Here is a 26,797-nt window from a genome sequence, read left to right on the forward strand (position 1 = left end):
CCGGTGGCGGCGCAGAGGCTGCGGGCGGCGGCGGCGGGGCAGAGCAGGCGGAGCGCGGCGGGCGCCGTGCCGGGGACGCGATGCACTCGCTCTTCAGGAAGCGCAACAAAGGCAAATACAGCCCCTCCGTGCAGAAGAAGAGGTGAGTGACCCGGCGCGAGCAGCGCCGTGATCCCGCGGCTCCCACCGCGCAGCATCCCCGCACCGAGCCCGGGCACACGCCGCTGTGTCGGCTCCTCTCGGAGCCGGGTCCGCACCTCTCTGCCCGAGTGCGGGCACAGCGAGGGTTTTTCCGCAGCCCCCTCGCATCGCAGTAGCGGCAGCTCCGGGGAGCAGGTTCCTTCGCTTCCCAGGGGTGTGCTGGCTCGGATCTCAGGGAAGACAAGCCTGGCTGTCCTTAGCCTTCAGCCGCTTGTTCCGGCAGGACCGAGAATTGCGCCGATCGCCCTCCCCTCAGCCCTGTGCGATGGGGTGGGTACGCGTTGCAGCTGTACTGGTCGTGAAAAAGAGAGCAACGTGTTGAGCAGACCAGGTTGGACGGGGCTTGGAGCAACCTGGTCTAGTGGGAGGTGTCCCTGCCCGTGGCAGGGGGCTGGAACTGAATGAGCTTTAAGGTGCCTTCAACCGAAACCATTCTTTGATTATGATTCATTCTACAGAAAGTCGCTGTTAAAAGGGAAAAGACATAAAAAAAATCGCGCCCTCTCCCTCCCCCAGCAGGCTCAGCCCCGTTGTACATTGCACGGGACGGGGCTGGAGACTGGGCAGACCCAGCCCCTGCCCGCACCAAGCGGGTGGCACGGGAGACGTTTTTCCAAAGAGCTGGATATTTGCGTCAGTTCGGAACCGTGCCCCGTGTTTCCCAGAAGAGCTGCAGCGGCTCTGGAGCGTGCGGAGCGGGGTGGCTGGCGCACATTCGAGCCCATGGCTTGTTCGTCCTCCTCCCTAGAGGTACATGCCCTGGCTGGTGGACGCAGAGCAGACAGAAATCTCCCTCTGGAAGGAAACTGGGGAGCTGGTGTAGGGGCTGAGGTGTCCTTGAGGACCCAGAAGGGTCTGGCTGATGTCTTCCAGTGCGGGGAGCCCCTCGCTGCTCGCTGGTGCGGTGCCGTGCGGTGGGGCACTGGAGGGGTGCTCCCCGAGGGAGGAGGGTGCTGCCCTGCGCGGTGCGCTCTCAGGCTGCGGTGCTCGCTGTGCTCCTCTGCTCGGGCTGGGGTTCCAGCGCCAGCCCCCCGGCCGGCTCCCCCCAGCCCGGCTGGCTCAGCTGCTGCTCCCTGAGCCTGGGGCACACTCTGCTGCCAGCTCCTGCTCTGCGGTGGGCTGGCAGGAGGAGACAGGGTGGCCCCCAGCCCTCTGAGGCTCAGCATGCACCTCCTGGTGGCCCCAGTTTTCCCATGGTCGAAGGATGGTGTAAATCGGAGAGCTGGGGCTGTTCACGTTGGAGAAGGCTCCTAAAGGGGAGACCTTAGAGCAGCTCCAGTGCCTGAAGGGGCTACAAGAAACCTGGAGAGGGGCTTTGGACAAGGGCCTGTAGGGACAGGCTAAGGGGGAATGGCTTTAACCTGCCAGAGGGGAGACTGAGATGAGCTCTTAGGCAGAAGCTCTTCCCTGTGAGGGTGCTGAGGCGCTGGCACAGGGTGCCCAGAGAAGCTGTGGCTGCCCCATCCCTGGCAGTGTTCAAGGCCAGGTTGGACGGGGCTTGGAGCAACCTGGTCTGGTGGAAGGTGTCCCTGGCCGGCTGTATTTCTAGTCTCAGGGTGTTAGTAGAAGGCTTGAAAACGAGAAACACCACACCTGGGTTGGCAGCGCAGGACTGAGCAGTGTCAGGATGTTGGTAGGCAGGAGGAGACAGACTCACCCTGTGACCCCACCTTGGGACTGGGGTCCCCACTGCTGCACCCTGAGCCTTGCCAGCACTGGGTACCCCTTGCTCACAGCATCTGAGAACAGATGGGGCTTCGGAAGGTGTCCTTCCCTGTGCGCCCTGCCCGAGAGCCCAGCAGCTCCGGCTGGTGCCAAAGCACCTCTGAAGGCTTCGGACCAGGCTGAAATCTGCATTTTTCTGACCAGCACAGGGCTGAGGCCTCAGGCCACCCTCCCTCCCTGCACCCGGCTGTCCCTGCACACCTCGGGGAGGGCTCTGCTCATTAGCCCCAATTTGTTAATTCCTGTGTTGGAGTTTACAAACACCTGTGAATCCGGGGAACACTCCCACCGTGTGGAAACAGCCCCACCATCAAGATGGGGAAGCCGGTGCTTGGACCGGTTACACAACTTGCTGGAGAAGGGTTGCGAAGCAGCAGCAGTGAGGAGCTCCTGTCCCAGCCCCTGCTCCAGGCACTGCCAAGCTCCCGCCCGGTTTTGCTGCCAGGAAAACAGAGCAACACTCCTAAAATCAACCCACCGACCGCCCCGCTGGGAACAGGGATGGAGCTTTCGACACCAGGTACGGCCTGGGCTCAGCCTGCACTGCGCTGAGGCTGCAGGGGCTGCACCTCAGACCAGGGCTCAGTGCAAGGTGCTGCCGGTGACAAGCCCTGGCAGCGCAGTGGTGATAGGGCAATAACCAAGCTCCGGTTTGGCAAGTGTGCCGGGGCACTGGAATGTTTCCTGCAAGCAGTGAGGAGCCAGGGCTGCAAGCTCAGCTGATTCAGTGAGGGGTTGCCCAGGGAGCACGGTCCTACAGCAGGTCACAGCCTGATGAGGAACCCCTGTGAGTCTTGGTGGCTTCCTCGGCCAGGAAACAAGCCCTTCCCATGCTGGTGGTATCTCAGTGAGCAGCTCTGGTGAGTCTGGATTCTTTACGTCTGTGCAGCTCAAGATAGGCACTGTAATCTTCCCATGAAAACACTCTTTGTTCCTCTGGATGCAGCCAGCCACCCTTCCCCTGCCCTGAAATCAGCCTCCCATCCAAAGCTGTTGGAAGCCTATGTGCAACCACCTCTGCAGCTCGAGGCCAGCCAGCCCCCCGCTAGTGTTGGTAAGGAGGGAAGCCAGCCTGCTTGGCAGCTCTAATACAGCAACAGTGGGGAAAGAACAGGAGCAGCATGAAATCCTGCAAGGGTCTGAAGATGACTTGGTGCCTGGTCCTGTGGCCTGCCACTGCTCGGCCATCCTCAGCAACGTCAGCTGAGTCTTGGAGCACACCAGCCATGCATCGGAGGAAAACACTGGCAAAGCCCTTTGCTGAGCACCCTGGACCACATCCCCATCCACCCACCTCCCAGCGCCACTTGCAGCACCAGCAGTTTCTTTATCCCCGGTGCAGGTGATACTCCTGAACCACTCCCCAGGATCTGGTTTTCTGATGCACTCCTTAGCAGGACCAGGGTCCGAGTCTCTTAGTGGGAATATCTGCTGCAGCTCTGGCTGGGGCTTGTGGTCTCCAGGCTCAGTAGCCACCTCCATCTGACGCTGGGCACATCAGAGACGTGTGGACATCTCCCTACTTTGTCTGGGGAATGTGGATAACGATGATGACATTTCCTTTGTCTCAGGGTGTTGATTGCTTTATGCTTTTGCTCACCCTGTCCCAGTAGTATAAGGCCCTGGGCATTCATGTGCGACTGGCAGTGACTACTGTGCTGTTAGCAGGTTGTGTATGTATCCCTAGAAGGGAAGGCAGAAGCTTTGAATAGGGACATAGTATGGGGTTAAAACCCTCTTCCTCCTTCCCCATTACTTTTTCCAAGCTCTTTGCCATGCTTGGAAAACAGGAGGTTGGTTTTCTCCTAGACACTCCAGCCTGAGAGTGAAGAGGTATAAAACACAGCTCAGCCTTCAGCTCACAGCCTTGGAACTCACGCTCCTGCCACCAGGAAAGATGTTCATCCTTGGTGAGAACATCCATCACTGAGGGCTCTGGAGACACTTAACTGTCAGGAGACACAGTGCCCATGGAGAAGGGGGGCAGGAGCCCTGCCTGCAGGGCTGGCATTATGTCTTGAGGCTGTGTGGTAGGGCTGGAGTCAGCACTAGGGACCAGACAGCCCGTGAGTCAGGGGACCTGCTCTGTATTTATGCCGGAGCAAACCTCGCCATCATCGCCTTGGCCTATTTCTGCTTTAATTTCCATGCACATTACAATCACCATTGCTACGAGGGAAGATAAATACAATTTAAACAAGCTGGACTAAGCACAACAACCATGCTGTCCAGCTACGCCCTTACTTGATGCTTGATGGCACATTGCTCCAGAGTTTTGAGCCAGATTTTAATCTCTCCCAAACCTGAATTACTGAAGCCAAAGCCCAGCCCTTGTCCTCTGCCCTGCTGCAGTTTCACTCCGGTATCACAGCTGCACGAGGCAGCATCATGCAGTGGGAGCTGTGGCTCAGTGAGCTTTAAGGGTGTTGATGGTTCTGTGCTGTGGCATTCTGGAGGATTTGTGCAGTTTAACTCCAGTCTCCAGCAGCAGTGCTCACATGGATATGGGCTTTATGAAATCTGGATGGATAGAAACTAAATGGGAATGGAATCTAGAGCGGCAGTCACTGCATCCCAGGAGTGGGATGCAGGAAGCAGGAGCAGGATCCATGCCCAGACCCCGTCCTCAACCAGCATTTGTCCCTGGCCGAGCATTCCCACTGTGGAGAAGCTTTGGGCATGGGAAGGTTTCCCAGCAGGAGAGGAGGGGTAGATCCAGCACAGAGCTCTTCCTGTTAACCCTCCCATCAAGTATCTGACGCATAGGACAAGCTCCCAGCAGGAGCCTTCCCAGGGACAGCTGAAGCTCTCAGAACTCCAGGAGTATCTGTCTGAACATCCTCACTTGGGGGATTAGTGAAATTGCCTCCTTGTTTGGGGAAAGAAAAGGAAACTGAGCAATCAAAGGGATATCCTACCACCTGCCAGAAGGGCAAAGCCAGGGGCGGCCCAGAGATGTCAGCTGTGGGGAAGTTTGCTCCAGAAAGTGCTCTTACCAGTGAGGGTGCAACCTAATGGGAAGAGATCGGAAGGTCGGAATAAAGAAAAAAGGCCAAGTTTTAGCAGCCGAGTTTCCGTATCACAATAATTATCATTGTGTTTGATAAAAAACTCTCTTAAAAAAAACAAGCAACCCAAACAACTGAAAAACCAAACACACAAACAAAACCTGAAGAGAAAACCCCAAACCCAAAGAAAAACCCCTCTGAAACAGCGCATCACCTGAGGTCAGGCGTGGCGCATGGATGAAGTGACGTTTGCCACAGAGCAGCAGCTGGGAGAAACTCTCCCAGTCCTCATGGAAATAATCGTGGGTCCTTCGTGCCAGACAGATGGTGCTGTGGCTGCTCAAGGCAGCATCGGAGAGGAATAACCCTTCTGCCCCGCACAGCTTTTCAAAGTGACATCAGTTCTTCCTCCCTCATCACAAAAGGTTGGAGCTCTCCAGCAATGGCAAAGCCAGGTTTTCCAGGCAGGTTTTATTATTATTATTTATTCATCCTTCAAACAAAGGCTTATCTGTTAGCAGAAGAGCTCTGCATTCCCCCCCTGCCTCACAAGGGCTGTGCCCCGGGCGCCTTTGCTCCTGCTCTTCCCAGCTGGGCCACAGCCAAATCCCACCCTCCTCATTCTGCTCCATGCTCCGGCCATCCCCTCCTGCCTGGTTTCAGGCTCTGGCTGCCCTTTGCCTTACCCTGCCTGCAGCTTTGCTCCACAGTCCAGAGCCACCCATGGCTCTTTCCAGCAGCTTCCCAAATGGATCCCATCCATACACCTTTCCTGGTCCAGCCAAAGCTTCCTCACCACTTCACCCATCACCTTGTGTTTCTCCTGCATCTTCCCCCTCTCAGCAGATGAAGGGCACAGGAAAGCTGACATCCTCCATTCCCTGGCATGGTAATTTCAGCCAGGCTTCAGCTTTCCCAGCCAGTCCCTCTGGCACCCTGCTTGACATCCAGACAGATGCAAGGATCATGCTCATCATCATGGGGCATTAACACAGACCCTGCTATGGAGGAGACAGGCAGTTTATTAATAGGGCTGATGTTCTCATATCAGTAATGTCCAGGTTGCTTGGTTAAGTGGCACAGAATAAGTGTGATAAGAAATGAAAGATATTATAAAAGAGAATAAGATCTCTATTATTTCCTTTCTTAGCTCTCTTATTTCTGTGCTTATTTCTGCACACTTACTGTTTCTGTGTTTCAGGCAGCAGCGGGGTGAGCAGGAGCACACACAGCCTCCCTGCTCACGGTCCTGCACTGTGTTCAGCACAGGTTGGGGTGTGGAGGAGCAGCTCCCCCGCTGCTGCAGCGGGTGTTTGAAATCCAGCTCCCATGGGAGGTTTATATTAGGTTTCCCTATACCAAAACCTCAGCTGGTGTAAACCTCTTGTGTAAACCACAGAGGTGGCGAGAGCAAGCAGCTCTTTTGTGTGCGTCAGGGGAGTGGGGCTGAGCAGCAGAGCCATGCCCACATTACAGCCGAGCATGTCCTTGCTTGCTCCAAGCAAGCTCTGTCTTTTCTCTACCCTGGTCACTCCGATACTGCACATTGAAGCAGCAGTTTCTGGGTTACCAGGCAAACCATTCTCTGACACAGGGAAACCCCATCCTTTGCGCTTCCTCCTCCCCCAGCCCCAGGGCATGCTCCTGCTCCCTGCAGTGCTGGAGAAGGGGCTTTCCCCCCGCAGGTACCACCGGGATGGGGTTGGAGGGTGGCTCTGCCCCGACGCTGGGTTCCCCGGCACTGGGTGGGTGGGAGGGACGGCCGGGGGCAGCACCATCAGCTTGGGCAGGGCTCAGGCAGCCCTGGCTCCGCGGCAGGGTGGTTAATGGGGGCGATTAGAGCTTGCGGCTCAGGCCTGGGGGAAGAAGGGCACAAGGAGTCATCCTCGCCCTGACACGTCACCCCCATCGCACAGTGGCCTGGCAAAGCTGGTACCTGAGTAAGAAGGTCAGGGCACTCCCTGGTTCCTGGCTCCCGAGATCAGTTTTGCTGATGCAAAGTGAGCACAAAGACCAGGCAGAGGCTCCAGGCTCAGCTCTGCTAGACCAGATCAGCAGCAACAGCTCGGGAAGCCGTGGCTGAAACGCAGCATGGCCACAGATCCCCAATGACCCCTGGCTTCGTTTTATTTTCTCTATACAATTCAGAAGCTTCAATCAAAACCAGGACTAGAAAAGTCCCTGGATTCCTGTGCTCTTTGGGATGGTTTTTCCATTCCATGCTATAGACACACTGAAACCCCGAAGATTCACTTGGGCTTGCTAGGAAACACCAGGACCAAGTTAGGGAACATGTTGATGAATCAGCAAGCCCTGCCAGCCTGCCCCCAGCCCCGCTCAGTGCCAGTTCAGCTCCTGGCTATCACAGTGAAGCATCCCAAGCTCCCACCTGGATAATCAGCCTCTCCCATGCTCAAAGCTCAGGCGGCCTCCACTTTTTGGTGAGACATGAGGAAGGCTCCACAGCAGCTGGAAGCTCTCTCAGGATGCTGGAGATGCCAGCTCAGAGCAGCCACCATCTGAAGACACACCAACACGTGCAGCACATCTTAAGTCACCCAACTTCAAACCACTTTCTCTTCACTGGTTTCATCTGATGTCTTCCCTGGTTTGCATTGGATCACACAGGTTAGAAGAAACCCCAAAGTGGATTTTGAGGAGCTGCTTCTAGCATTGCAGCAGGATCCAGCCACCCCTGCACCCTCCATCTGTGATTATGGAAGAGAAAATGAGATTCATTCCTGCCATTACTGCCACCAGCCACACAACTCACAACCACCCCTTGGTTTGCTCCTCTGCTTGGAAACACCAACTTGGATCATTTCTGCTGATGCAAGAGGGCCCAGAACCACAGCAATCCCTCTGCTCATCAAGAGGTGCCAGCAGCAGCAGCACTGATGGACACAAACCATCAGCCCCGATGAGCACTGTCCTCATGATGCAGCTTCTCTAAAAAGAGGAGAATCAGCGTAAATCCTTCCCACGCCAGAACTTCCTGGGAAAGTGTGAACTTTTGTGGCACTGTTGGATGCTGCGAGGCTCTTGCAGCCTGGGGCAGGGTTTGAAGGTGGCAGGAACGAGCCTGGAGCTGGGTTTTGCTTTGTTCTGCTGCACTGAAAGTGATAGCATGCGTGGCAGGCAGGAGTGTGTCCTGCAGCTCAGACCAGTGCCCGGGGGAGGTTGGTCAGAGCAGGCTGGCCAAGCTTTGTCCCCCAGTGCCCGCACTGGAAAGGCAGTGAGATGAGATGCCCCCACTGGAGGCTGTATGCAGTCCCCGAGGTGCACAGCATAGAAAAGGCCATGCACTGCTTTTACCTGTGGGCAGCTGAACACTGGGACATGTCCAAGGAAGCCACTGCAAAGCACCAGGGCTGCCTTGGTCGACGAGCCACATCCACTCTCAGCTTTGGCCAACCATGCTGTGGAAAGACAGGAGAACATGCGTGGTGCTGTCCTGGAAAGGCTCAACCCCTGCCCTGGGAGGGACCTCGGTGCTGCAGGACCCCTCGGAGCTGGGCTGACCCAGCTGCTGAATGAGGATGTCCACGTAGGAGCCTTCAGTGCCATGACAAGCAGGGTTGGGATGCTGGTGCTCCACCAGGCACCTCTGCCCTCCCCTGGCCTGCCCAGGAGACGCACAACTCACCTACCAGCAGCTGTAACAGCTGTTAACACTTCCAAGTGCCATCTAAAGATTAATTCTACCACCACATAACAAGGCCATTAAGGCTCATTATCTCCACTCCACAGTGGTTGGGATCGCAGTGAGCCAGCCCTTGGCTTAAGCCTGTATGGCAAAGCTGCTCAGCTGGGACACGAGCCCCAGGCTCACCACCAGCCTCGGTGGGATGAACCCTCCCGCCCCGCTGCTGGGACTGCTGAGCACCTCGCCCTGCTCCCTGCCTCTGGAGCTGCAGCAGGATTGCTGCGGGCACCGCGGGCACACAGGCTCCGGAGCTGGCCCTGGCAGGGTGCAACCTCCCCTTGCAGCCAGTGACAGCAGGAGGAGGAAAGTTTAAAATAACCCGGCAATGCAGGAGCTGCGTCATGGGTTGTTCTGGCTCTGCAGCGGGGCTGAGGATACTTGGGCTGAGGCTGTAAACAGGGAGGCTTGGACCAGCATCGCCCTGGGGGCAAAATCTGGGGCCTAGCAAGAGAGAAAGCACGGAAAGAAGGATACAGCATGTGTTGTCCCATCCCTTTATTTGGCTTGAATTGTGAATAGCTCCTTGCAGAGCAAGGAGGCTCTGGCCATGGCATGGAGGGGCCCAGCAGGCGCTCCAAGGCAGGAGCTGCCCCGGGTATGGGTAACAGCCTCACACTGCATGCATGGGGTCTAGGTCCTCTCTCCCTGTCCCCTGCAAACTGTTCTTTTCCTCTGTGCTCCGAAGCCAGGGGAGGCTCGGGCTCGCCTATGGCACGGCTCCCATTTCCCCGTGTGGGATACACTGCGTCCCCACGCGCCACCCCCCTCCTGGCAGAGCGGAGTATTTTGGAAAGTGTTGGGAATGCTGCAGTGAGTCACAGGCAGCTGCAGGGCCTGGCAGGCTCCGCTGGCCCCTGGCCACCCCCGGGGTCACAGCACCCCCAGGGCAGCCCCCGGCAGCAGCCTGGGGCTGTGGCCGTGTTTGTGGGGTGACGAGTCCCCGTCTTTGTCCCCAGCATCTCCAGCAAGGAGCTGACTGAGCTCATCGAGCGCCTGCAGAAAAATGCCGACCAGGTGGAGAAAAACATCGTGGAGACTGACTCCCGGATGCAAAACGTAAGCACACGGGCTCCTCCGAGCAGCCCCGTCCCTCCCGCTGCAGCTCTCCCGCTTTGCTGCCATCTCCTCTCCGGTACACGTGTGCGTGGCTGCCCTGCCCTGCCCTGCCCTGCCCTGTGGTGGGGCTCCCGGCTGTGATGAGGGGTGATGGGTTCCCCCAGCTCACGGCAGGGTGCAACAGGGGCCCAGGCCCAGAATTCTTCCCTACCCAGGGCTGGGCAGAGCTGGGATGGGCATCCCTGGATGTGCATCCCAGCAGGCAGGCAGCTAGGATGGAAGAGAGTGGGCTTTAAACGTCCTCCTCTTCGAGAGGGTATAATGCGGCCCGAGGCAATGCAGCCCCCCAGCCACAGCCCTGCCTCAAGGCTAACACAAGGGAGGGAAAGCAAAACACACCCCTGGGAGGATGTGAGATAGCAAAGCTCCTGCCCATGTCTGGTGCCCAGGCACAGTGTGGTGGGATGACCTCTTGTTTGTTTTACCCTGGTGACCCTTCCTCCTGCTCTCTCCTGGGCAGGACTTGCACAAGATCAAGGCATGCCAGGTAGCACAGTACAAGGACCTGACCGCGCAGAAGCTCACTGAGTCCGACAAGCTGCTCTATGTGCTGGATGGGGATGCAGCCATTGCCCGGCACATGAAGCACCCCCAGGGTGACATGATCACAGAAGAGTGAGTACCGCAGAGCCTCGCAGGGGGAAAGATGCTTCTCCAGGGGCTCTGCTCAGCTTCTGCCTGCAGCTGGTGGGTTGCCACAGGCTTCATGTCCCAGCTCACATGAAGGTGTATAATGCGCAGCCGTCCTTGGGCATGTGTAGAGTGAGAACGGCTCCATGCCTGCTGACAGCAGCTCTGCAGAGAGCGTGGAGGGGTGGCATCTGCCCATGGTGCGGGCAGACCGCGCTGTCCCCTGCTCCAGCCTCCCCCGAGCGGGTGAATGTGCTGAGCAGCCCTGGGCTGTACGGGAACCACAGGATGGCTGCACAGGAACCTCTGCCCTCTCCCTCCCCAGCCCATTGCACAACACAGCTGCTGCAGCCCGCCTGCAGCGCTGGGCTCTCCAAGGGCCCCCTTGGACAATTTCCCCCCCCCGTGAGGGCCTGGGAGAGGATCACCTACAGCTCCCAGTGCTAATGCTGGTCCATACCCATATCCTGCATCCCACCCTCATCTTTCCCCTCCTGCAGCATCCGGCAGCTGAAGGAAAGAGTGGCAAATTTGCGCGTGAAACACGACCAGATCTACAGCTTCCCCCTGCAGCATATTGAGCCCCAGGTCAACTGGACAACAGTGATTGAGGAGAAACAGGTACCAAAGGGACCATCAGTGACACTGCCTGGCCAGTAGTACCAGCTGGGTAGGACCTCATGCATCTCCCTATGGAGAAACAGGGTCTTGGAAACCTTCTTGGCATCTTTATGCTGGGAGCAGCAATCAGCATGGGAAGGAGCTGGGGTGCTGGGTGGCAGGGGAGGGTGCAGAGGATGAGGCCCTTCATTTTTATTTTACCCCACTCCCTACATTCTCCCAGCCAGAAAAGCATTAGAAAACCCCAAACTGGCTTTCCCATGGCTGCCCTCCAGCACAGCCAGTTTCACCCACATGCTCCTGAGCATCCACACGCTGCCAGCGCTGGAGCCCATCCAAGCCCAGCTGTACAGCCACCTCCAAGAGGCATTTCCTAGGTCTCAGCCACCCCATCCCTTTCCCTCATCACTAACCCCAGCTCCTTTGCACTGCAGGATGCATTAAGCAGCAAGGGCTTCGGGACCGACCTGCCGCTGGTCAACAGCCAAGTAGAAGAGCACAACATCTTCCACAATGAGGTCATGGCCATTGGCCCACACATCGCCAAGGAAGGCAGCAAGGTCAGTTCTCCTGCCTCCTGCCCTCTCCCTGCTGCCTCTGCCCCAAGCTGCTCCTGAAGATGAGGGCATCCCACCACCCAGGCTGCTATACCCACACCTCAGAGCTCAGCGTCACACCAACTCTAGCTGTACAAGGAAGCACATTCCATAAACGCCACATCCCCCTCCATCAGCAAGCCCCTGCCAGGCCACCAGTCTCCAGAGACACGCTCCTAACTCTTGCCTTGCTTCTCCTCCCTTACCAGGAATACATGAGCGACTTCCAAGACAAGTACCAGAAGCTGCTGGTAAGAGATCTCTGGAGTCCTGGGGGCAAGGGATCCTCTTTGGCAGGGGTCCCTTTTCGGGTGGCCCAGCCAGAGAGGAGCTTTGGGCTGAGCTCTCCACTTTGACCCTTCCCAGACCAGCTCCCAGCAGCGGCAGCAGGATCTGAACTCCCTGCAGGACTACATGCAGCGCTGCACCAACAAGCTCTACTGGCTGGATCAGCAGGCAAAGGACAGGACCCATTACGACTGGAGCGACCACAACCTGGACTACCCCAGCCGGCGCCGCCAGTATGAGGTGTGTGTGCATTCACCGCACCCCGTGTCAGCTGGGTGCTGGGCATGGAGCTGGGGAACAGACTGGGGGCTGGACACATCCCGTGCCTCAGTTTCCCCCATTCCATCATGAAGGAGGTTGGACGGGGCTTGGAGCAACCTGCTCTAGTGGAAGGTGTCCCTGCCCATGGCAGGGGGTTGGAACTGGATGAGCTTTAAGGTCCCTTAAACCCAAGCCATTCTGTGACTCTGTGAAGCACTTTGAGATGTGCAGGTGATAGTGCACGAATAGTAAGTTTAATTCTTACCTCCTGCCAAAGATAACACAAAGAGGAAGCTCAGCGGCTTCCTTATTCTCCTCTTCCTTATCTCAGCATCCACTTGGCAAGAGTCACATCTTTAGCAACATCTGCAAGGGAAGGAAAAGCAAAAGCTGCAGTGGGGGAACATCACGCTGTCTGTCCTGTGGAGTTTTCAGGCCCTTTCAGAGTAGCTCAACCACAGGATGCAGCCAGGGTCACCTCTCTTTGCATGCAGATCGGTATTATCTCACCTCTCTCCATCTAGAACTTCATCCACCGGAGGCTGGAGGAGAAGGAGGAAGCCATCAACAAGCTGCATGCGGATGGAGATCAGCTGCTCGCCCAGAATCACCCTGGGAAGAACGCCATCGAGGTGAGCATCAGGAATGGGTTCCAGTTTCCCACCCGCCCTAGGGCTCAGGGGACTCACCCAGCCCTTCTCCAGTGCGGGACCTGGTGCCAGTGTGACTCTTGTCTTGACTTCCTGGGATGCCAAGTAGGAAAATAGTCTCCTTCACCTATAAGTGTGTAAACACCATCAGAGGAGCTGAGATAAACGTAAGGAGCTCTTCTCATCTTCTTCATTCCTGTGCAATTACTCTGTGCGTGCCTACAAAGGAGAAATTATGGTGGCAAGTTCCAGCTTTGATGGGAAGATGGACATGAGGCAACAGGATTTGCCACCTCCTTCCACCCAGCCCCACGTTCCCATCACGGCGCCCCAGCTTTGGTCTAGCTCTCTGCTATTCCCATCCTAGCTTTGACTTGACAGCATCTGGGTGGCTTCAGGAGCAGCCAAGGGGCTGTTTGCTCAAGATGGAACCTGGTACTTTCTGGTGGGCAGCTCGGGGTACTGCAGGGCGTCCTGCTGACATCCAGCTCCCACCGCTGTGTTGCAGGCTCACATCGAGGCTGTGCACGCCGACTGGAAGGAGTACCTCAACCTGCTGATCTGTGAGGAGAGCCACCTGAAGTTCATGGAGGACTTCCACAAGGTACCAGATCCCAGCAAAACTGGTGTTTGCTCTGAGCAGCCCAGAGAGTAGGTGCTGAGTTGAGAATACGAACAATTTCCTGCTGCTCTGGAAATAGAGTAGAAGAGATTGAGTGCTCTAGTTAGGCTATGGGGGTTTAAGGCTAGGAGGACCACCCTGAGCTGCTATAACACAAGTCATAGCTGCTCAAAAGCCAATAATTGCTTGGCCAAAGCATGACCTGCAGGAAGCATCTGCTCAGTGCTGAGGTTCGAGAGCCACAGCCTGGTGTCTGCAGGACATCCCTGCCTGCAGTACAGCGGAGGTGTCTCACAGAGGTACCTCACCCCCTAAACAAGGCAAGGGGAGACTTTGTTTGCTCCACTCGGCAGTGGAACAGGTCCGCATGGGGAAATGACACCCGCAGAAAGCAGAGCTGCGCCCCGGGAGCCCTGTGCTGGGGCTCAGCACCCAGCTGAGCTTGGCAGACAGATGTCTGTGGATAAATGGCATCCGCCAGCCAGGGAGGCTCTGCAGGGAGCAGGTTGGGCTGGATTCCTCTCCCACAGCCTGGGTGTGTTGACGTGATGAGTCTGTTGCCAAAGCTAAACTGCGGTGCCCAGCCCAGGCAGTGCCTTTTGTGGGGATCTGACAGAATAACTGCCCCAGGGGGCGGTTTGTGTGTGGAAGGGCTTGGCTCTGCCTCCTCAGCCAAGGCATCACACACGTCGTCATGCTGTGCAACTGAAACAGAAGCGAGGGCAGGGAAAGGTGGGATTTAACCACACTGCAGGAGAAGACCACAGAATAAGCTGCCCTTGGTTGTCTTGACAGTTCTGTTGTCCCGAGCATGGGAAATGGCAATTCCTTGCCTTTCTCCACGTACTTCCGGGTGTCCACATGCCAGTCACAGCTCCCCAGGGCTGTCCCTGCTCTAGGCAGTGAGAGGACAAGGGTGCTGGGGTGGGTCTGCTCCGCGTTGCAGCAGGACCCTCTCTCACAAGAGGCTTGGCCTTTCTGCAGTTTCAGAAAGACACCAAGGATGCCCAGGAGCTCTTGAAGAAGGTGGATACAGACCTGGACCAAAAATTCAGCCCGGAGTTCAAGGACAGATACCAGCTGGAGTCTCTCCTCCGGGAGCTGGATGTGAGTATTGGAGCAGGCAGGTCCACAGCAGCAGGAGCTGGTGTCCCTTAGGCACCGAGGGAGGGACATCCCTGCCAGTGCAGGCATCTAGCCCAGCTTTCACCATGGCAAGCAGCAGGACCACACCGCTGCCTCCTTTTGCCCGGCCTTCACACATCTCTTCCTTCGCCTCCAGCTAAGAGATTGCCTCTCCCATAGCAACCTAATTGCTCACTGAGCTGGTTTTCATTTGTTCTCTCTCAGTTAGTGCTCACTCAGGGCGAGAGCAGATTTAGATCTGCTGCCAGAGGAGGTGTGGAACGTGCTGTGCTGCGAGAGCCTGGTGCTGAGGGAGATCGCCCGCTCGGGAAGGGTTGTGCTGAGCCCGGCCGCTGGCCCAGCCCCAGCCGCAGCGTGTTGCAGCGCGCCCAGCTGATGCGCGTGTCCCAGGACAGCTGAGAGCTGTTCCCCAGGGATGTCCCTCTCCTCCCGCCTGTTCCAGCCTGCTCCACATTACAGGATACCCACTTGCACAGCTAGAGATAGAGCAGCCGATGAGAGCCTTTCCATGGGACTCTAACTAGAGCTAATAGCTGGGAAGGGGGCTACCCATCAACATGCACCTACACCAATGTGGACCACGAACCAGGGCATGCCTGGCGTTGGGCATGGGAACTCGTGGGCCTCAGTCCTCAGCATGGCTGCGAAAGCAGGCGGGAGAGCACAGGAGCGCAGGTGTAGAAACAGCGGCTGCAGAGCCGGACCCAGGAGCCGTTTTCACTAGCATAAGCAAAGGAGAAGCCACAGTCTCCGCCCCAGCTGTACCCTGGTACACTTTCCTCCCAGCTGGGAAAGCACAGAAGCTCAACCTTCCCACATTTCCCTACTGGTTTTGGTCATTGCCCTGTGCTAGGACCAGGAGAAGGCCCTGGACAAGTACGAGGAGGTGGTGAAGTCGCTGCAGGAGCGCAGCCAGCACATCCTGCCCCTGCGGTACCGCCGCGAGACGCCGCTCCAGCCCGTCCCCGTGGAGGCTCTCTGCGAGTATGAAGGCGAGCAGGTAACATCCCCTCATCCCATGAGCAGTGCAGGGTGCCGTGAGGGAACGGCTCCCTGGGGGGCACTGGGGATGGAAGAGGTTTTGCCAGTGCCCAAGCAACAGTGCCTTCTGCAGTGGGGATAAGGTGAAGGTGGTGCTCTCCCCGGTGGGAAAGTGGGTTCTGCAGCTCAGGAGGGGCAGCGCAGGAGGGATCTGGGGGGAACACAGCCTCTGGACTGCGTGCGCATCCCACACCCTTCAGGGGGCTGTGACAGCTCGGCTGTCACATTCCCACACTCCCTGCGCTGGGATGAAGATGTCCGGGCATGTTTCTGATCAAATGAACTCCCCACTATCGGTGGCACAGCCCCAGCAGGCATCCCCTCATCCCCAGCATCATGGGATCAGTCCCGAGTAGCTGACCAAAGGGATGGGCCAACAAAGCCAGCAGCCACCCCAGGAGTGGCAGGGGCCTGGCACGGAGCGAGCAGCTCCAGCTGACTCAGCTGCCTGCCTCTCCGAAAAGGAAAGCCACAGCACAGCCTTAGGAACGCCTTCTCATCTCTGCCCTAGTGGGAATCTGCTTGTTGTGGCTGTTGCAAGAGGAGGCATGGCTTCATACCTGGAGGCTCTGGGGCGGGAGGAGCAGGCACATGGGGTTTTGGCAAGCAGCAGCCACTTGGAGATGCGAGAGGGTGCCAAGCGAAGGGGTCAGGGTTTATGCCAGTCCTGCCTCCCTGCAGTGCAGCTCCCCGGGGCTGCCGGCGTGGAGCAGGGTGGGTGGTGTGTCCTGACCTGCTGCTGTGACTGGTTCCTGTTCCCCAGGGCCAGATAAGCCGAGGAGCCCACTACACCCTGCAGAAGAACAGCGGAGACATTTGGGAAGTGGCAGACGGCTCGGGAGACAAGATCAGCGCCCCGGGGGTCTGCTTCATGATCCCCCCACCTGATGCAGAAGCAATAGCGCTGGCAGACCAGTACGTGCCCCCTAGCCTTGCTGTGCCCCCCAGCCTTGCCGTGCCCCACAGCCTTTGCCCTTGCTTTCACCAGCTCAGGCCGTGCCACCAGTGCTGCACAATGCATCTAGCAGTTCTGATGGGGGGCTCCTGCCTTGACTCCTGCAGCCTAAGCAGGTTCCTCCTCCTCCTGGAGGAGTTCCTGCACCCTCCTTCTTGCACACAAGATCCCACCTGGCAAAGTGGGGTCAGCTCAGAGACATCCAGGTCCCCCCTCCTCTGGGGGGCATTATGGCACGGGGAGCTGCCCATGTCTCCCTCAGCAGGCAAGCGGCTGCCTTTACTGCCTGTCCCCTGCTCTCAACCCTCCAGTGACCACACTGCTCTACCCCTTCATCAGCAGAGAGTGAAGGTGCCTCTCACCGCCTTGCTTCAAGGCTGCCTTGAGAGGGGCCAGGTCCCACAAGCCCCTCTAGAGCTGCATCTCCTTCCTGGATCAGCACTGAGATGAGCACCAGGGCGAGGGAGGGGACAAGGGCCTGACTGATCTCATGTCCGTGCTGTCCTGTTATGCAGAATTGCCAACCAGTACATGAGTGTGAAGGAGAAAACAACCAACTGCAAGAACATCCTCCAGCAGCGCTACGAGGGGCTGAAGGCAGACAGCATTGGAGGTGAGGCTCTGGAAGGGCAGCCTGGGGCTTGCTCCTTCCCAGGCACACAAGGTGGCTGCTGTAACCTTGAGCTTAGGTGGTGGTCCATCTTAGGGGGATGTCACTGAGACCTTTCCATCTCCTAATGGTCCTGGGGACAAGAGTGCTGGGCTGGGTGCAGGGGCAGAGCAGCCAGGCTGCAGTTGCAGCAGGCAGGGCTCAGGGAGAGGAGCCTGCGGGTTTTGCACTCACTAGTGGGACTGAGCCTAGACCCAGCTTCCAACCATCTTGAGCCTGGTCCCCCCCCATTATCCAGATGCTGCATCGGTTCAGGGGCGCCAGCTTCTGGCAGGGCTGGAGAAGGTGAACAGCGATCTGGACAAGCAGGAGAAAGCCATAACAGCAAACCTCCGTCCACCGCTGGAGCAGAGTCGGGCTGTGCAGGACAGCACCGAGCGCTCCAAGGACCTCAAGGTATGGGGCTGTGGCAGTACGTGGACAGTTCTGTACATGGACCATGCTCCTGCAGGGGGTCTGCAGGGTGGTCCTCGCTATGCTGGGTGCTGCAAGCTCTCCCTGAGCCAGCAACACACAGGGATGGAGTGATGCTTACAGCTGCTGCCTCTTCCAGCGGATGGGGAGCAGCCCCACAAGCCATAAACCTTTGCCCTGGCCCTGGCCCAGCTTGGTCACAGAAAAGTTGAAGGGGAAGAAGGCAATGGCTGCAGAGTGCAGACTGTGAGGAAGAGAGGGAAGCCCTAGAGTTTTGATCCTGCCCATATGCCCTGTCTCATGCCCTGTTCCCTTGTCTCGGCAAGCAGCTGTTAAACTTTGCCACCACCATCACCAGCTCAGAAAAGAGCAGAAAAACACCTATGGCTCAGGGCACAGTTTCTCCCTGTGAACTAGGCTCCAGTGCTGGTAACATCCCAATCCTTCCCTCTCCTTCAGAACCCTAATTAAGCCAGACTCCATGCCACAAACCTCCTTGGTTTAGGAGGAAGTTCGGGTCCTGGTTACATCACCTGCCAAGGGCTGTGTAAAAATCCAAGTGCTACCACAACAGAAAGCAAATTGCTCCAACCGCCTGCAGCGCATTGATGCTTAGGCCAGAATTCATCCGTCAGGCTGCAGAGCCCAGTGAGCCACAGAAGTCCAGCACATTTCTAACAGAGCTGGAGCTGCTGGGAACCACTCCCCAGCCAGTTTCTTCACCAAGGGCTTGCTAGGCTGCCCGGAAGTCAAGAGAAAAAAATCAACAGAAAATAGCCAAAATAGTATTTTTTCAGCCCTACAGGGCTGAAAGGCACCTGCCATCAAACAAGCCCTCAGCCCTGACCTCTCTTCTCACACCGGATAGCCAAGGGTCAGCTGCCTTGTAGGCAGAAGGCCCTAGTTCAGTTGCTATAGCGGCTTTATTCCTCCTGCAGAACATCACCAATGAGGTCCGTCGCATTGAACCCGAGAAAACGAGGAAGATCCAGGAGTGTGAGGTCTTCATTGAATCTGTGCCCAACACCGGCAGTGCCACCTTGGTGAAGAACAAGGTGGAGAACACCAACAAGAAGTACGACCGCGTGGTCCAGCTGCTCAGCGCTGCCCAAGAGAAGTAAGTCATGGCTTAAATCATGGCTTGAGCCTGGGATAAAGTAGGATCCTGCAGGAGGTAGGTGCAGGTGGGCATAAACACGTTTCCTCTTGTGTCCATACAGGGTTGAGGTGGCCACGCACCTCGAGAGGAGCCTCCAACAAGGCCGAGATCTGTTGTCTACCTACGAGAACCAGCTGGTCACAGATGACACGGTACCAGAGGACCTGCGGGTGGTAGACCGTAAGAAAGAAGAGCTGCTGGTGAGTGTTTTCTCCAGGGCGTTTTGTGCCCTACTGACGTGCTCCACATACAAAACCACTTTCCAAGAGCTGGGGCAATTGCTACTCACGTCACAAGCTCAAATCAGTTGGTAAAGGGATGTCTCACCCCAGCTGGAGATGAGACCTCATGTTAACTGCAGTCACCTCACCTACTTGAAACACAAGCCGTTTGCATCCCCAAACCAGAAATCAAATGCCAGTTGAATACTTGTGATCTGACAAAAGGACTAATAGAGAAGTGAAGGATAAAACAGTCTGGGAAAAAGCTACACAGTGGCCTGATGCTTGAAAAACTGGACCTAGCAAGGCTCCAAGAACACTTACCATTAGGAAAAGCTACCAGCCAAAACGGGCAATCCTGCTGCAGAAAGGCCAAGAACTGGTTAGGCTAGAGCTTTCTGACTTTCTTCAGTTTTTCCATCAAGTCCCCAGGTTCAGAGCAGCATGCAAAACTTCCACAGCTCCTTCTGGAGTTGTTGCACTGGCAGGAACAGGGTTTAAGGCTTGCATCAGGAGGACCAAATATATTTTGCCCATAGTATACTTGCTTTTACAGGTTAAAAGGTGGAGAAGGGAGCAAGAGCTAGCTTTTCACCCCATCAGGTTTATCAGTTGGCTCTGCTTACAATGCAGGCCTCTAACTTGCTTCTCCACGGCTCAGAGCACTACTGCAGCTCAGCTTTCTCCAGCATCCTCTGTAGCTCCAGTGCAGTTGCTGAAGTTGCTGGGGAACAGTGACAGAAGTCTGGCACGTGTGCAGCCCTGGAAAATCCCTCGCTCCTGCTTTTTCCACAGGCCATGAGCACCGAGCTCCAGTCCAAAAGGTTCCTGCTCAATGAAGCAGAGCAGAACTTGCTAAGGACAAAGACGTGCTCCAACACGCTGGCCAGCAAGTTCCAGGAGCACTGCCCTGACATTGAACGTCAGGAAGCCGAGCTCTACAAACTCAACCAGCGCTTCAACAACCTCAGCAAGCAGATCGACCACAGGTAAGACTCTGGGACAGAATCTAGCCAGGACAGGATAGCTGGGATATTTACAGCAGAGTTGGAACTACACTGAATGTGGAATGCCACTGGGCATGTAGTGATAAACAAGGGGGATGGTTTTGAACTGAAAGAGTGCAGATTTAGATTAGACATTAGGCAGAAGCTCTTCCCTGTGAGGGTGCTGAGGCACTGGCACAGGTTACTCAGAGAAGCTGTGGCTGCCCCATCCCTGGCAGTGTTCAAGGCCAGGTTGGATGGGGCTTGGAGCAACCTGGTCTAGTGGAAGGTGTCCCTGCCCGTGGCAGTGGGGTGTAACTGGATGAGCTTTAAGGTCCTTAACCTAAACCAATCTGGGTTTCTGTGAATCTGGAAGAGGCATAACACTACCAGGGGAATGAGGAGTTACAGAAGGGCTTCCAGGGAGGCCTAAGGAGGAAAAGACGTTTCTGGCATGCTGGGTCAATCTGGGCAGCCTGTAGAATTAAACACTTTTGCAACAGAGATGGGAATTTTGGCAAGGGAGCAACTCTGTCTCAAATCTGTCTCTAGGGAGCAGGGGAAGTGGGGATGGGTTACGAGGTGCTTGCAGGAGACAAAGGAGATGTGACAGTGCTGAAACTGAGTCAATTTTCCTGCAGAATGCAGACCCTGCAGAAAGCAGAAAGCGCCTATTCCAACTACCGCAGCAACTATGACAAAGTCAACCGGTTCCTGTGCAACATCCCCAACTATGAGCCGCAGGAGACTGACAACATCCAGCAAGTGGAGATCAAGCTGAAGAACCAAGCGGTAATTCTGTCTGAGAGCACTCTGGGAGCTCCGCAGGGAGAGGAGGAGCAACATTAACAGATAAGGAATAGGACTGAGATAGCTCCTGAACATCAAATAGAAAATTATAAATAGTTACTTGATTTATATGTTTTTATGCTATAAGGTCCCACTGTCCTACCTGTGCCTTGCTTACACATAGCAGCGCAGCTTGAGAAGGTTGTCATTCTCAGGGTTGTAATTTTCAAACGGCAACCCTCAAAAAGGCTGAACAATGTGTTTGGATTTTATGCTCCCTCTGATGTGTGTCTCCATGCATGCCAGGCGCTCCTCAGTGACATTGCAAGCAAGGAACAGGAGGTGCAGAAGGTCTCTGCCACAGCTCAGCAGTACCAGCAGGCAGTGAAGGTAAGGACTGCAAGTCTGCTGCTGGGAGAACTAACATAGAAGCACAGAATAGTTTGTGTTGAAAGGGTCCTTTAAAGGCCATCGAGTCCAACCCCATTGCGACTAGACCAGGTTGTTCCAAGCCCCGTCCAACCTGGCCTTGAACACTGCCAGGGATGGGGCAGCCACAGCTTCTCTGGGCACCCTGTGCCGGTGCCTCAGCACCCTCATCGTAAGAAATTTCTTCTTTATATGTAGTCTGAATCTCCCCTATTTTAGTTTAAAACTGTCATCCCTTGTCCTATTGCTAAAGGCCTGCCAAAAATCTGTCCTCAGCTTTCTCCTAAGCTCCCTCTAGGTACTGAAGGGCCACAATAATGTCTCCCTGGAGCCGCCTTTTCTTCAGGCTCAACAACTCCAGCTCTCTCAGCCTGTCCTCATAAGAGGTGCTCATCCCTCTGATCATTTTTATGGCTTCCTCCAAAACCCACTCTAACAGGTCCAGATCTTTCTTGTACTGAGAACCACAGAGCTGGAACAGAACTGCAGGTGGGGTCTCACCAGAGTGGGAGAATCACCTACATCCTGAAAGGAGCTCCATAAAGAAAGCCTAGTGCTCTTGCTCACGCAATCTACTCTAACATTGACATCATGTGGCCATTAGCATGGCAGCTGGCTCAGATTTATTGTCTGGCAGAGGAGGATTTCCACTCCAAACCCAGCACTAGTAAGAGGTAACTGAAGTCAGCACACGCTGCAGCTGCACTACTATGGTCACTCAGCAGTACCTGACCCAAACTGCTGGTAGGTTCTGCCTCCAGTGCTCTGGGTCCCATCAACCTCAGCAACTCACCTAAAACACAGGTCAAGGGAAGAAGCCGTTAAAGCCAGGGTTTAGGAGGGATCTGTGCATGATGGGGACCTGCTGATCTCACTTCCTGCCTGGGAATTTCTTCCCACAGGACTATGAATTGGAGGCTGAGAAGCTACGGTCCATCCTGGACCTGGAGAACGGCCGCAATGGGTATATGAGCAAGAAGCCCAGGCTCCAGTCTCCAGCTGCGAAAGTGAAAGAGGAGGTAAAGAAGGGGTTGCCCACAGAGAGCTAAAGCAGATGACAGCTTATGGAACTAGTGGGGATTTTGCAGGCAGTTCTAGTTACTGTCAGTGACTTTAATCATGGAGGGACTGTAGGGGAGGGCAGAGAGTCAGGGGAAGAAGGGGTTTTTCATCATTATTAACCCATCCATTTTCTAGGCTGGGCTGGCCAGAGTAAGAAAGGGAAGACACTGGATGGAGCACTTTCTGAAAGGGGGAAAAGGGGAAGAAAAGCCAAACCCTGACAGTTTTTATCCCTCCAAAGGTTACTTCTTTAGGGCCTGTTGTTTCTATGAAGTAAGTCTTACCCAAGCTCCCCTGGTTCCACCACCTCTTTTCAATGCATTTTTGATCCACAGGAAGCTGTTCTGGCAGCCAAGTTCACCGAAGTAAATGCTGTGAACAAACAGAGGCTGCAGAACCTGGAGTTTGCTCAGAGCCTCCTACGGCAGGTAAGTGATCACCAGGAGCACTGTGATACTGAAAGGAGGCATGGAAATAATACACACGTGTGCCTTTGTGTTACAAGTTGAACTGGAAACAAATGCAGTGTTTCATAGCCCCCAGTCATTAATCAGCAGACACATCAGGCAGACAACCCCTCTGCGTTTCCCAGCCCCATCTCCCACTCACCCTAGGAAGCTCTGCATCATTTTTAACACTTTTGCCAAACCAGGCCAGCATTAGTGTCCCTCGTGGCTAAAAGCTTTGCTCTGACAGCAATGGGCATTGTAAAAGCAGTTCTCATGCTGGGGATCCACAGATCTGTTCAAGGGCAGCCTGTTTGCATATAGCCCCTGTTCAGCATTGGCAGCAGGCAACAGCCATAAAGCAAGCTCAACATCCCCCTGTCATATTGTCACAGGAGGCACTGAAAATGAGCACCAAAAGCATGATTGTTTGGTAGTTGTTGACTACACATTCTTTTCTCAACAACAGCAACCAGAGGTTCAAGTGACAGAAGACTTTGTCCAGAGCAAAAAATCCCTAAGGCCTGTGGAAGAAGTCTGGAAGCTGAAAAAGGAGCTTGAAGATGAGACGCAGCGTCGGCAGCAGCTAGAAGCAGAGATCAAAGCCATTCAGAGCAACATTGTCCACCTGCAAAACCAGAAGCCCCAAGAAACTGTCGTTAAGAAAGAACTGCTGAAGAAAGTGCCTGACCCTCAGCTGGAGGAGAGCTTCCACAAACTGCAGCAAAACTTGGCTGAAGAGCAGCGCAAGAACCAGGTCCTCCAGGATGAGCTAGAGGCTCTTAAAATCAGGCTGCGTGTTCTGGAGCACGAGAAGAGGGAGGGAGGGCAGGAGTATATCGTGAAAGAGGTACTGCGTATTGAACAAGACAAGGCTCAAGCTGATGAAATCCTGAAGCTCAAAGAAGAATTGGAAGAGCTCAGGAGGCAGGAAGGAGCTAGAGAGAATGAAGTCATCCTCTTACGCCAACAAATCGCTGTGCTGTCCAGCGAGAAGAACAAAGAGCAGGAGAAGGTAACAGAGAAGGAGGTGCTGAAGCTGCAGAACGATCCCCAGCTGGAGATGGAATTCCGGATGCTGCAAGAGAGCAAGCAGAGGGAGAGCGCCCTTCGGCAGAAGCACGAGGAAGAGCTCAGCTTCCTCCAGGACAAGCTCAAACGTCTTGAGAAGGAACGGGCCATCGCCGAGGGCAAAATTACTGTCAAGGAGGTGCTGAAGGTAGAGAAAGACTTGGCCATTGAGAGAGAGGTGAATGAGCTCCGGCGCCAATATGAAGATGAGAAGTCCAAGGGTCGTTCCAATGAGAGGGAGAAAGCCGAGCTGCTCAGGAAGATCCAGCTGCTGGAGGAAGAGAACTCCAAGGTGGTCGTCCAGGAGAAAGTGCGTGAGATTGTGCGCCCAGATCCCAAGGCTGAAAATGAAGTTGCCAATCTTCGGTTGGAGCTGGTAGAACAGGAGAGGAAATACCGAGGTGGTGACGAACAGCTGAAGAGCTGCCAGAATGAGCTGGCTGCTCTGAGGAACAGAGGACCACTGGTAGAAGTCAAAGAAGTCATTAAGGAGGTCATTAAGTACAAGAATGATCCAGAAACTGAAAAGGAGCTACAGCGACTCCGGGAGGAAATAATCGAGAGGACAGGAGCAATTGAAAGAGCTGACCTTGAAATCTACCAGCTGAAACAAGAGATACAAGCTTTGAAAGACACCAAACCTCAAGTGCATATGAAAGAAGTTGTTCAAGAAATTCTGCAGTTTCGGGAAGACCCCAAGACTAGAGAGGAGGTCGAGTCCCTGAGAGTGCAGTTAGCAGATGAACAGATGAAACACATTGACCTGGAGAGGGAGCGCCTTCTTCAAGAAGAGAAAGTAAGACAGAAGGAGGAAGAGCTCTCCCAAGTGAAGGAGAAAGTGGTCCAGCAGGAAGTAGTGAAATATGAGCAAGATCCTGCCTTGAAAGCCGAAGTCAGCTCCTTCTCTCAGAGCATTGAGAGCGAGCTGAAGCAGATTGATGGCCTCCGTGAGGAGCTCCGCAAGCTGCAGAGGAGGCGGTCAGAGCTGGAGCGTCAACTCGAAGAGCTGGAGAAGGAGAGACAGGCACGCAGAGAGGCCGAGCTGGAGGTGCAGAGACTGAGAATTAGGCTGAATGAGTTGGAAGAACAGGAAAGGGAGACAACAGAACGAGTAACTGTGAAACAAAAAGTGATCCTTCAGCAAGATCCCCAGCAAGAGAAGGAGCACTCCCTCCTCAAGCTGGAGCTAGAAGAAGAGAAGCACCGGAGACAAGTCCTGCAAACTGAACTAGAAGCCCTGAGAAAGAAGCTCCTTTCTTTGGAGAAGATGGAGGTCAAAGAGAAAGTGGTCTTTTCAGAGAGTGTCCAGGTGGACAAAGGAGACACCGAGTATGAGATTCAAAAGCTGAAGAGCAATCTGGAGGAAGAAGGTAGGCGTAAAAGGGAATTAGATGCAGATATTAATCGCCTCGAAACCAGGCTGTCTGAGGTGGAATTCAACAACTCCAAGTCGTCAAAGGAGCTAGACTTACTAAGGGAGGAGAACCACAAACTACACCTTGAGAAACAGAACCTGCTGATGGAAACCAGGAGACTGCAGTCAGAGATTGAACTCACAGCAACAGAAGCTCAGGATTTGAGAAACATGACCCATGTGGACAGTGGAATAAACCTAGACTCCAGATTCCAAGCTTTGGAAAGAGAGCTAGATGATCTGAAGCAGCTATCCAGAGAAAAAGATGCAGAGATAGAGCAACTCCAAAATCGCCTCAAGACAGTGGCTATCAAGAGGGAACAAAGAGAGAACCACCTGAGGCGCTCCATTGTGGTCATTGACCCTGATACAGGAAAAGAAATGTCTCCAGAGGAAGCTCATGTGTTTGGCCTCATTGAGTGGAGCCTGTTTGTCAAACTGAAGAGCCAGGAATGTGACTGGGAGGAGATCTCAATAAAGGGTCCCAATGGGGAATCGTCTGTGATCCTTGACAGGAAGTCTGGTAGAGAGTTCTCAATTGAGGATGCCCTGAAGAGTGGGAGGCTAACCACGGCTCAGTACAACAGTTACCTCAACAAGGAGATGTCAATCCAGGAGTTGGCAGTCTTGGTGTCGGGAAGTAACTACACAGCGCTCCCTCTACTTTAGAAACTTTCCTGAAGAGCAGCTGATCAGAGCTGCACCAGTTGTTACCTACCAGATCACTGCAAATCCTTGCCCTCCTTTGCGTCTTCCAAAATGCTAGAGCCTCTGCCCCAGCCATGCTACAAAGCCACACTGCTTGCTGTCATACACTGCAGAAAAGCACCACCAGCAGTAGAGAACACGTTTGTCAGGACAACAGCAAAACTTTCTACCCCTCTTCATCCCTGCCTATTCACTCAACCTAACAAAACCCAAGACAAAAGCCTCAGGACAGTGAAGTACCTGAAGTCCAAAGACTCGGAAGAACCTGCAGTTTCCTCAGCATAGTCACATAAAAAGCTGTACACAGCAGTCACTAGAGACTGAAAGTTAAGACGACACTGAGGTGACCAGCAGGAGCTGGTTCCATCAGCTGCATGTTGGTAAGCCAGACAGTTCCATCATGCACAACTCACTATGAATGATGGGATCACCATCCGAGAACACCAGCTGTGTAAGAACAAAAGTGTGCTACACATCTCAGTTCAGTGTCACCATGCCAACACCTAAACACCATCTTGTTCACCTGCGTGCCTGTGCTGCTGGGGAACAGTGAAGCAGATGTACTTCGACGGCGTCAGCTATAGATCCAGGAGGAGCATTCACAGACCAGAGAGGTCAACAAGAAGTATGTGAAGAGGTGGCAGTACTGCCCAACACGAGAGGGTCGTGTAGAACAAGCAGCTGTACCCAAACGCAGAGTGCCTTCAGAACAGTTTGCTCACCTCATGGTTCAAAGCCGTTTGTGCTGGTATTTTACTGGTTGGAGTTACATGCATCTACATGTTTCATTTACTCGTGTAAGGGAATGGGAAATAGAGGGGAATTCTATTTATAGTACAAAATAAAAAGGCAGTGATTCCAA

General features: G+C 54.9%; 1 protein-coding gene across 1 annotated transcript; it reads left to right on the top strand.

The window, feature by feature from the left end:
* Positions 1–26,797, top strand: PPL (periplakin). Its single transcript, XM_065683672.1, has 22 exons — positions 1–142; positions 9,597–9,696; positions 10,217–10,371; positions 10,887–11,007; positions 11,442–11,567; positions 11,813–11,854; positions 11,970–12,131; positions 12,677–12,784; positions 13,311–13,406; positions 14,409–14,531; positions 15,424–15,570; positions 16,375–16,526; positions 17,082–17,179; positions 17,475–17,632; positions 18,589–18,767; positions 18,871–19,009; positions 19,826–20,019; positions 20,658–20,808; positions 21,112–21,195; positions 22,137–22,253; positions 22,632–22,724; positions 23,212–26,797. Exons 1-22 carry the CDS (start codon positions 81–83, stop codon positions 25,894–25,896), a joined length of 5,292 nt encoding a protein of 1,763 aa, XP_065539744.1. The 5' UTR covers positions 1–80; the 3' UTR covers positions 25,897–26,797.

The sequence above is a fragment of the Lathamus discolor genome, chromosome 6 (assembly GCF_037157495.1).
Source record: "Lathamus discolor isolate bLatDis1 chromosome 6, bLatDis1.hap1, whole genome shotgun sequence".
Taxonomy (NCBI): domain Eukaryota; kingdom Metazoa; phylum Chordata; class Aves; order Psittaciformes; family Psittacidae; genus Lathamus; species Lathamus discolor.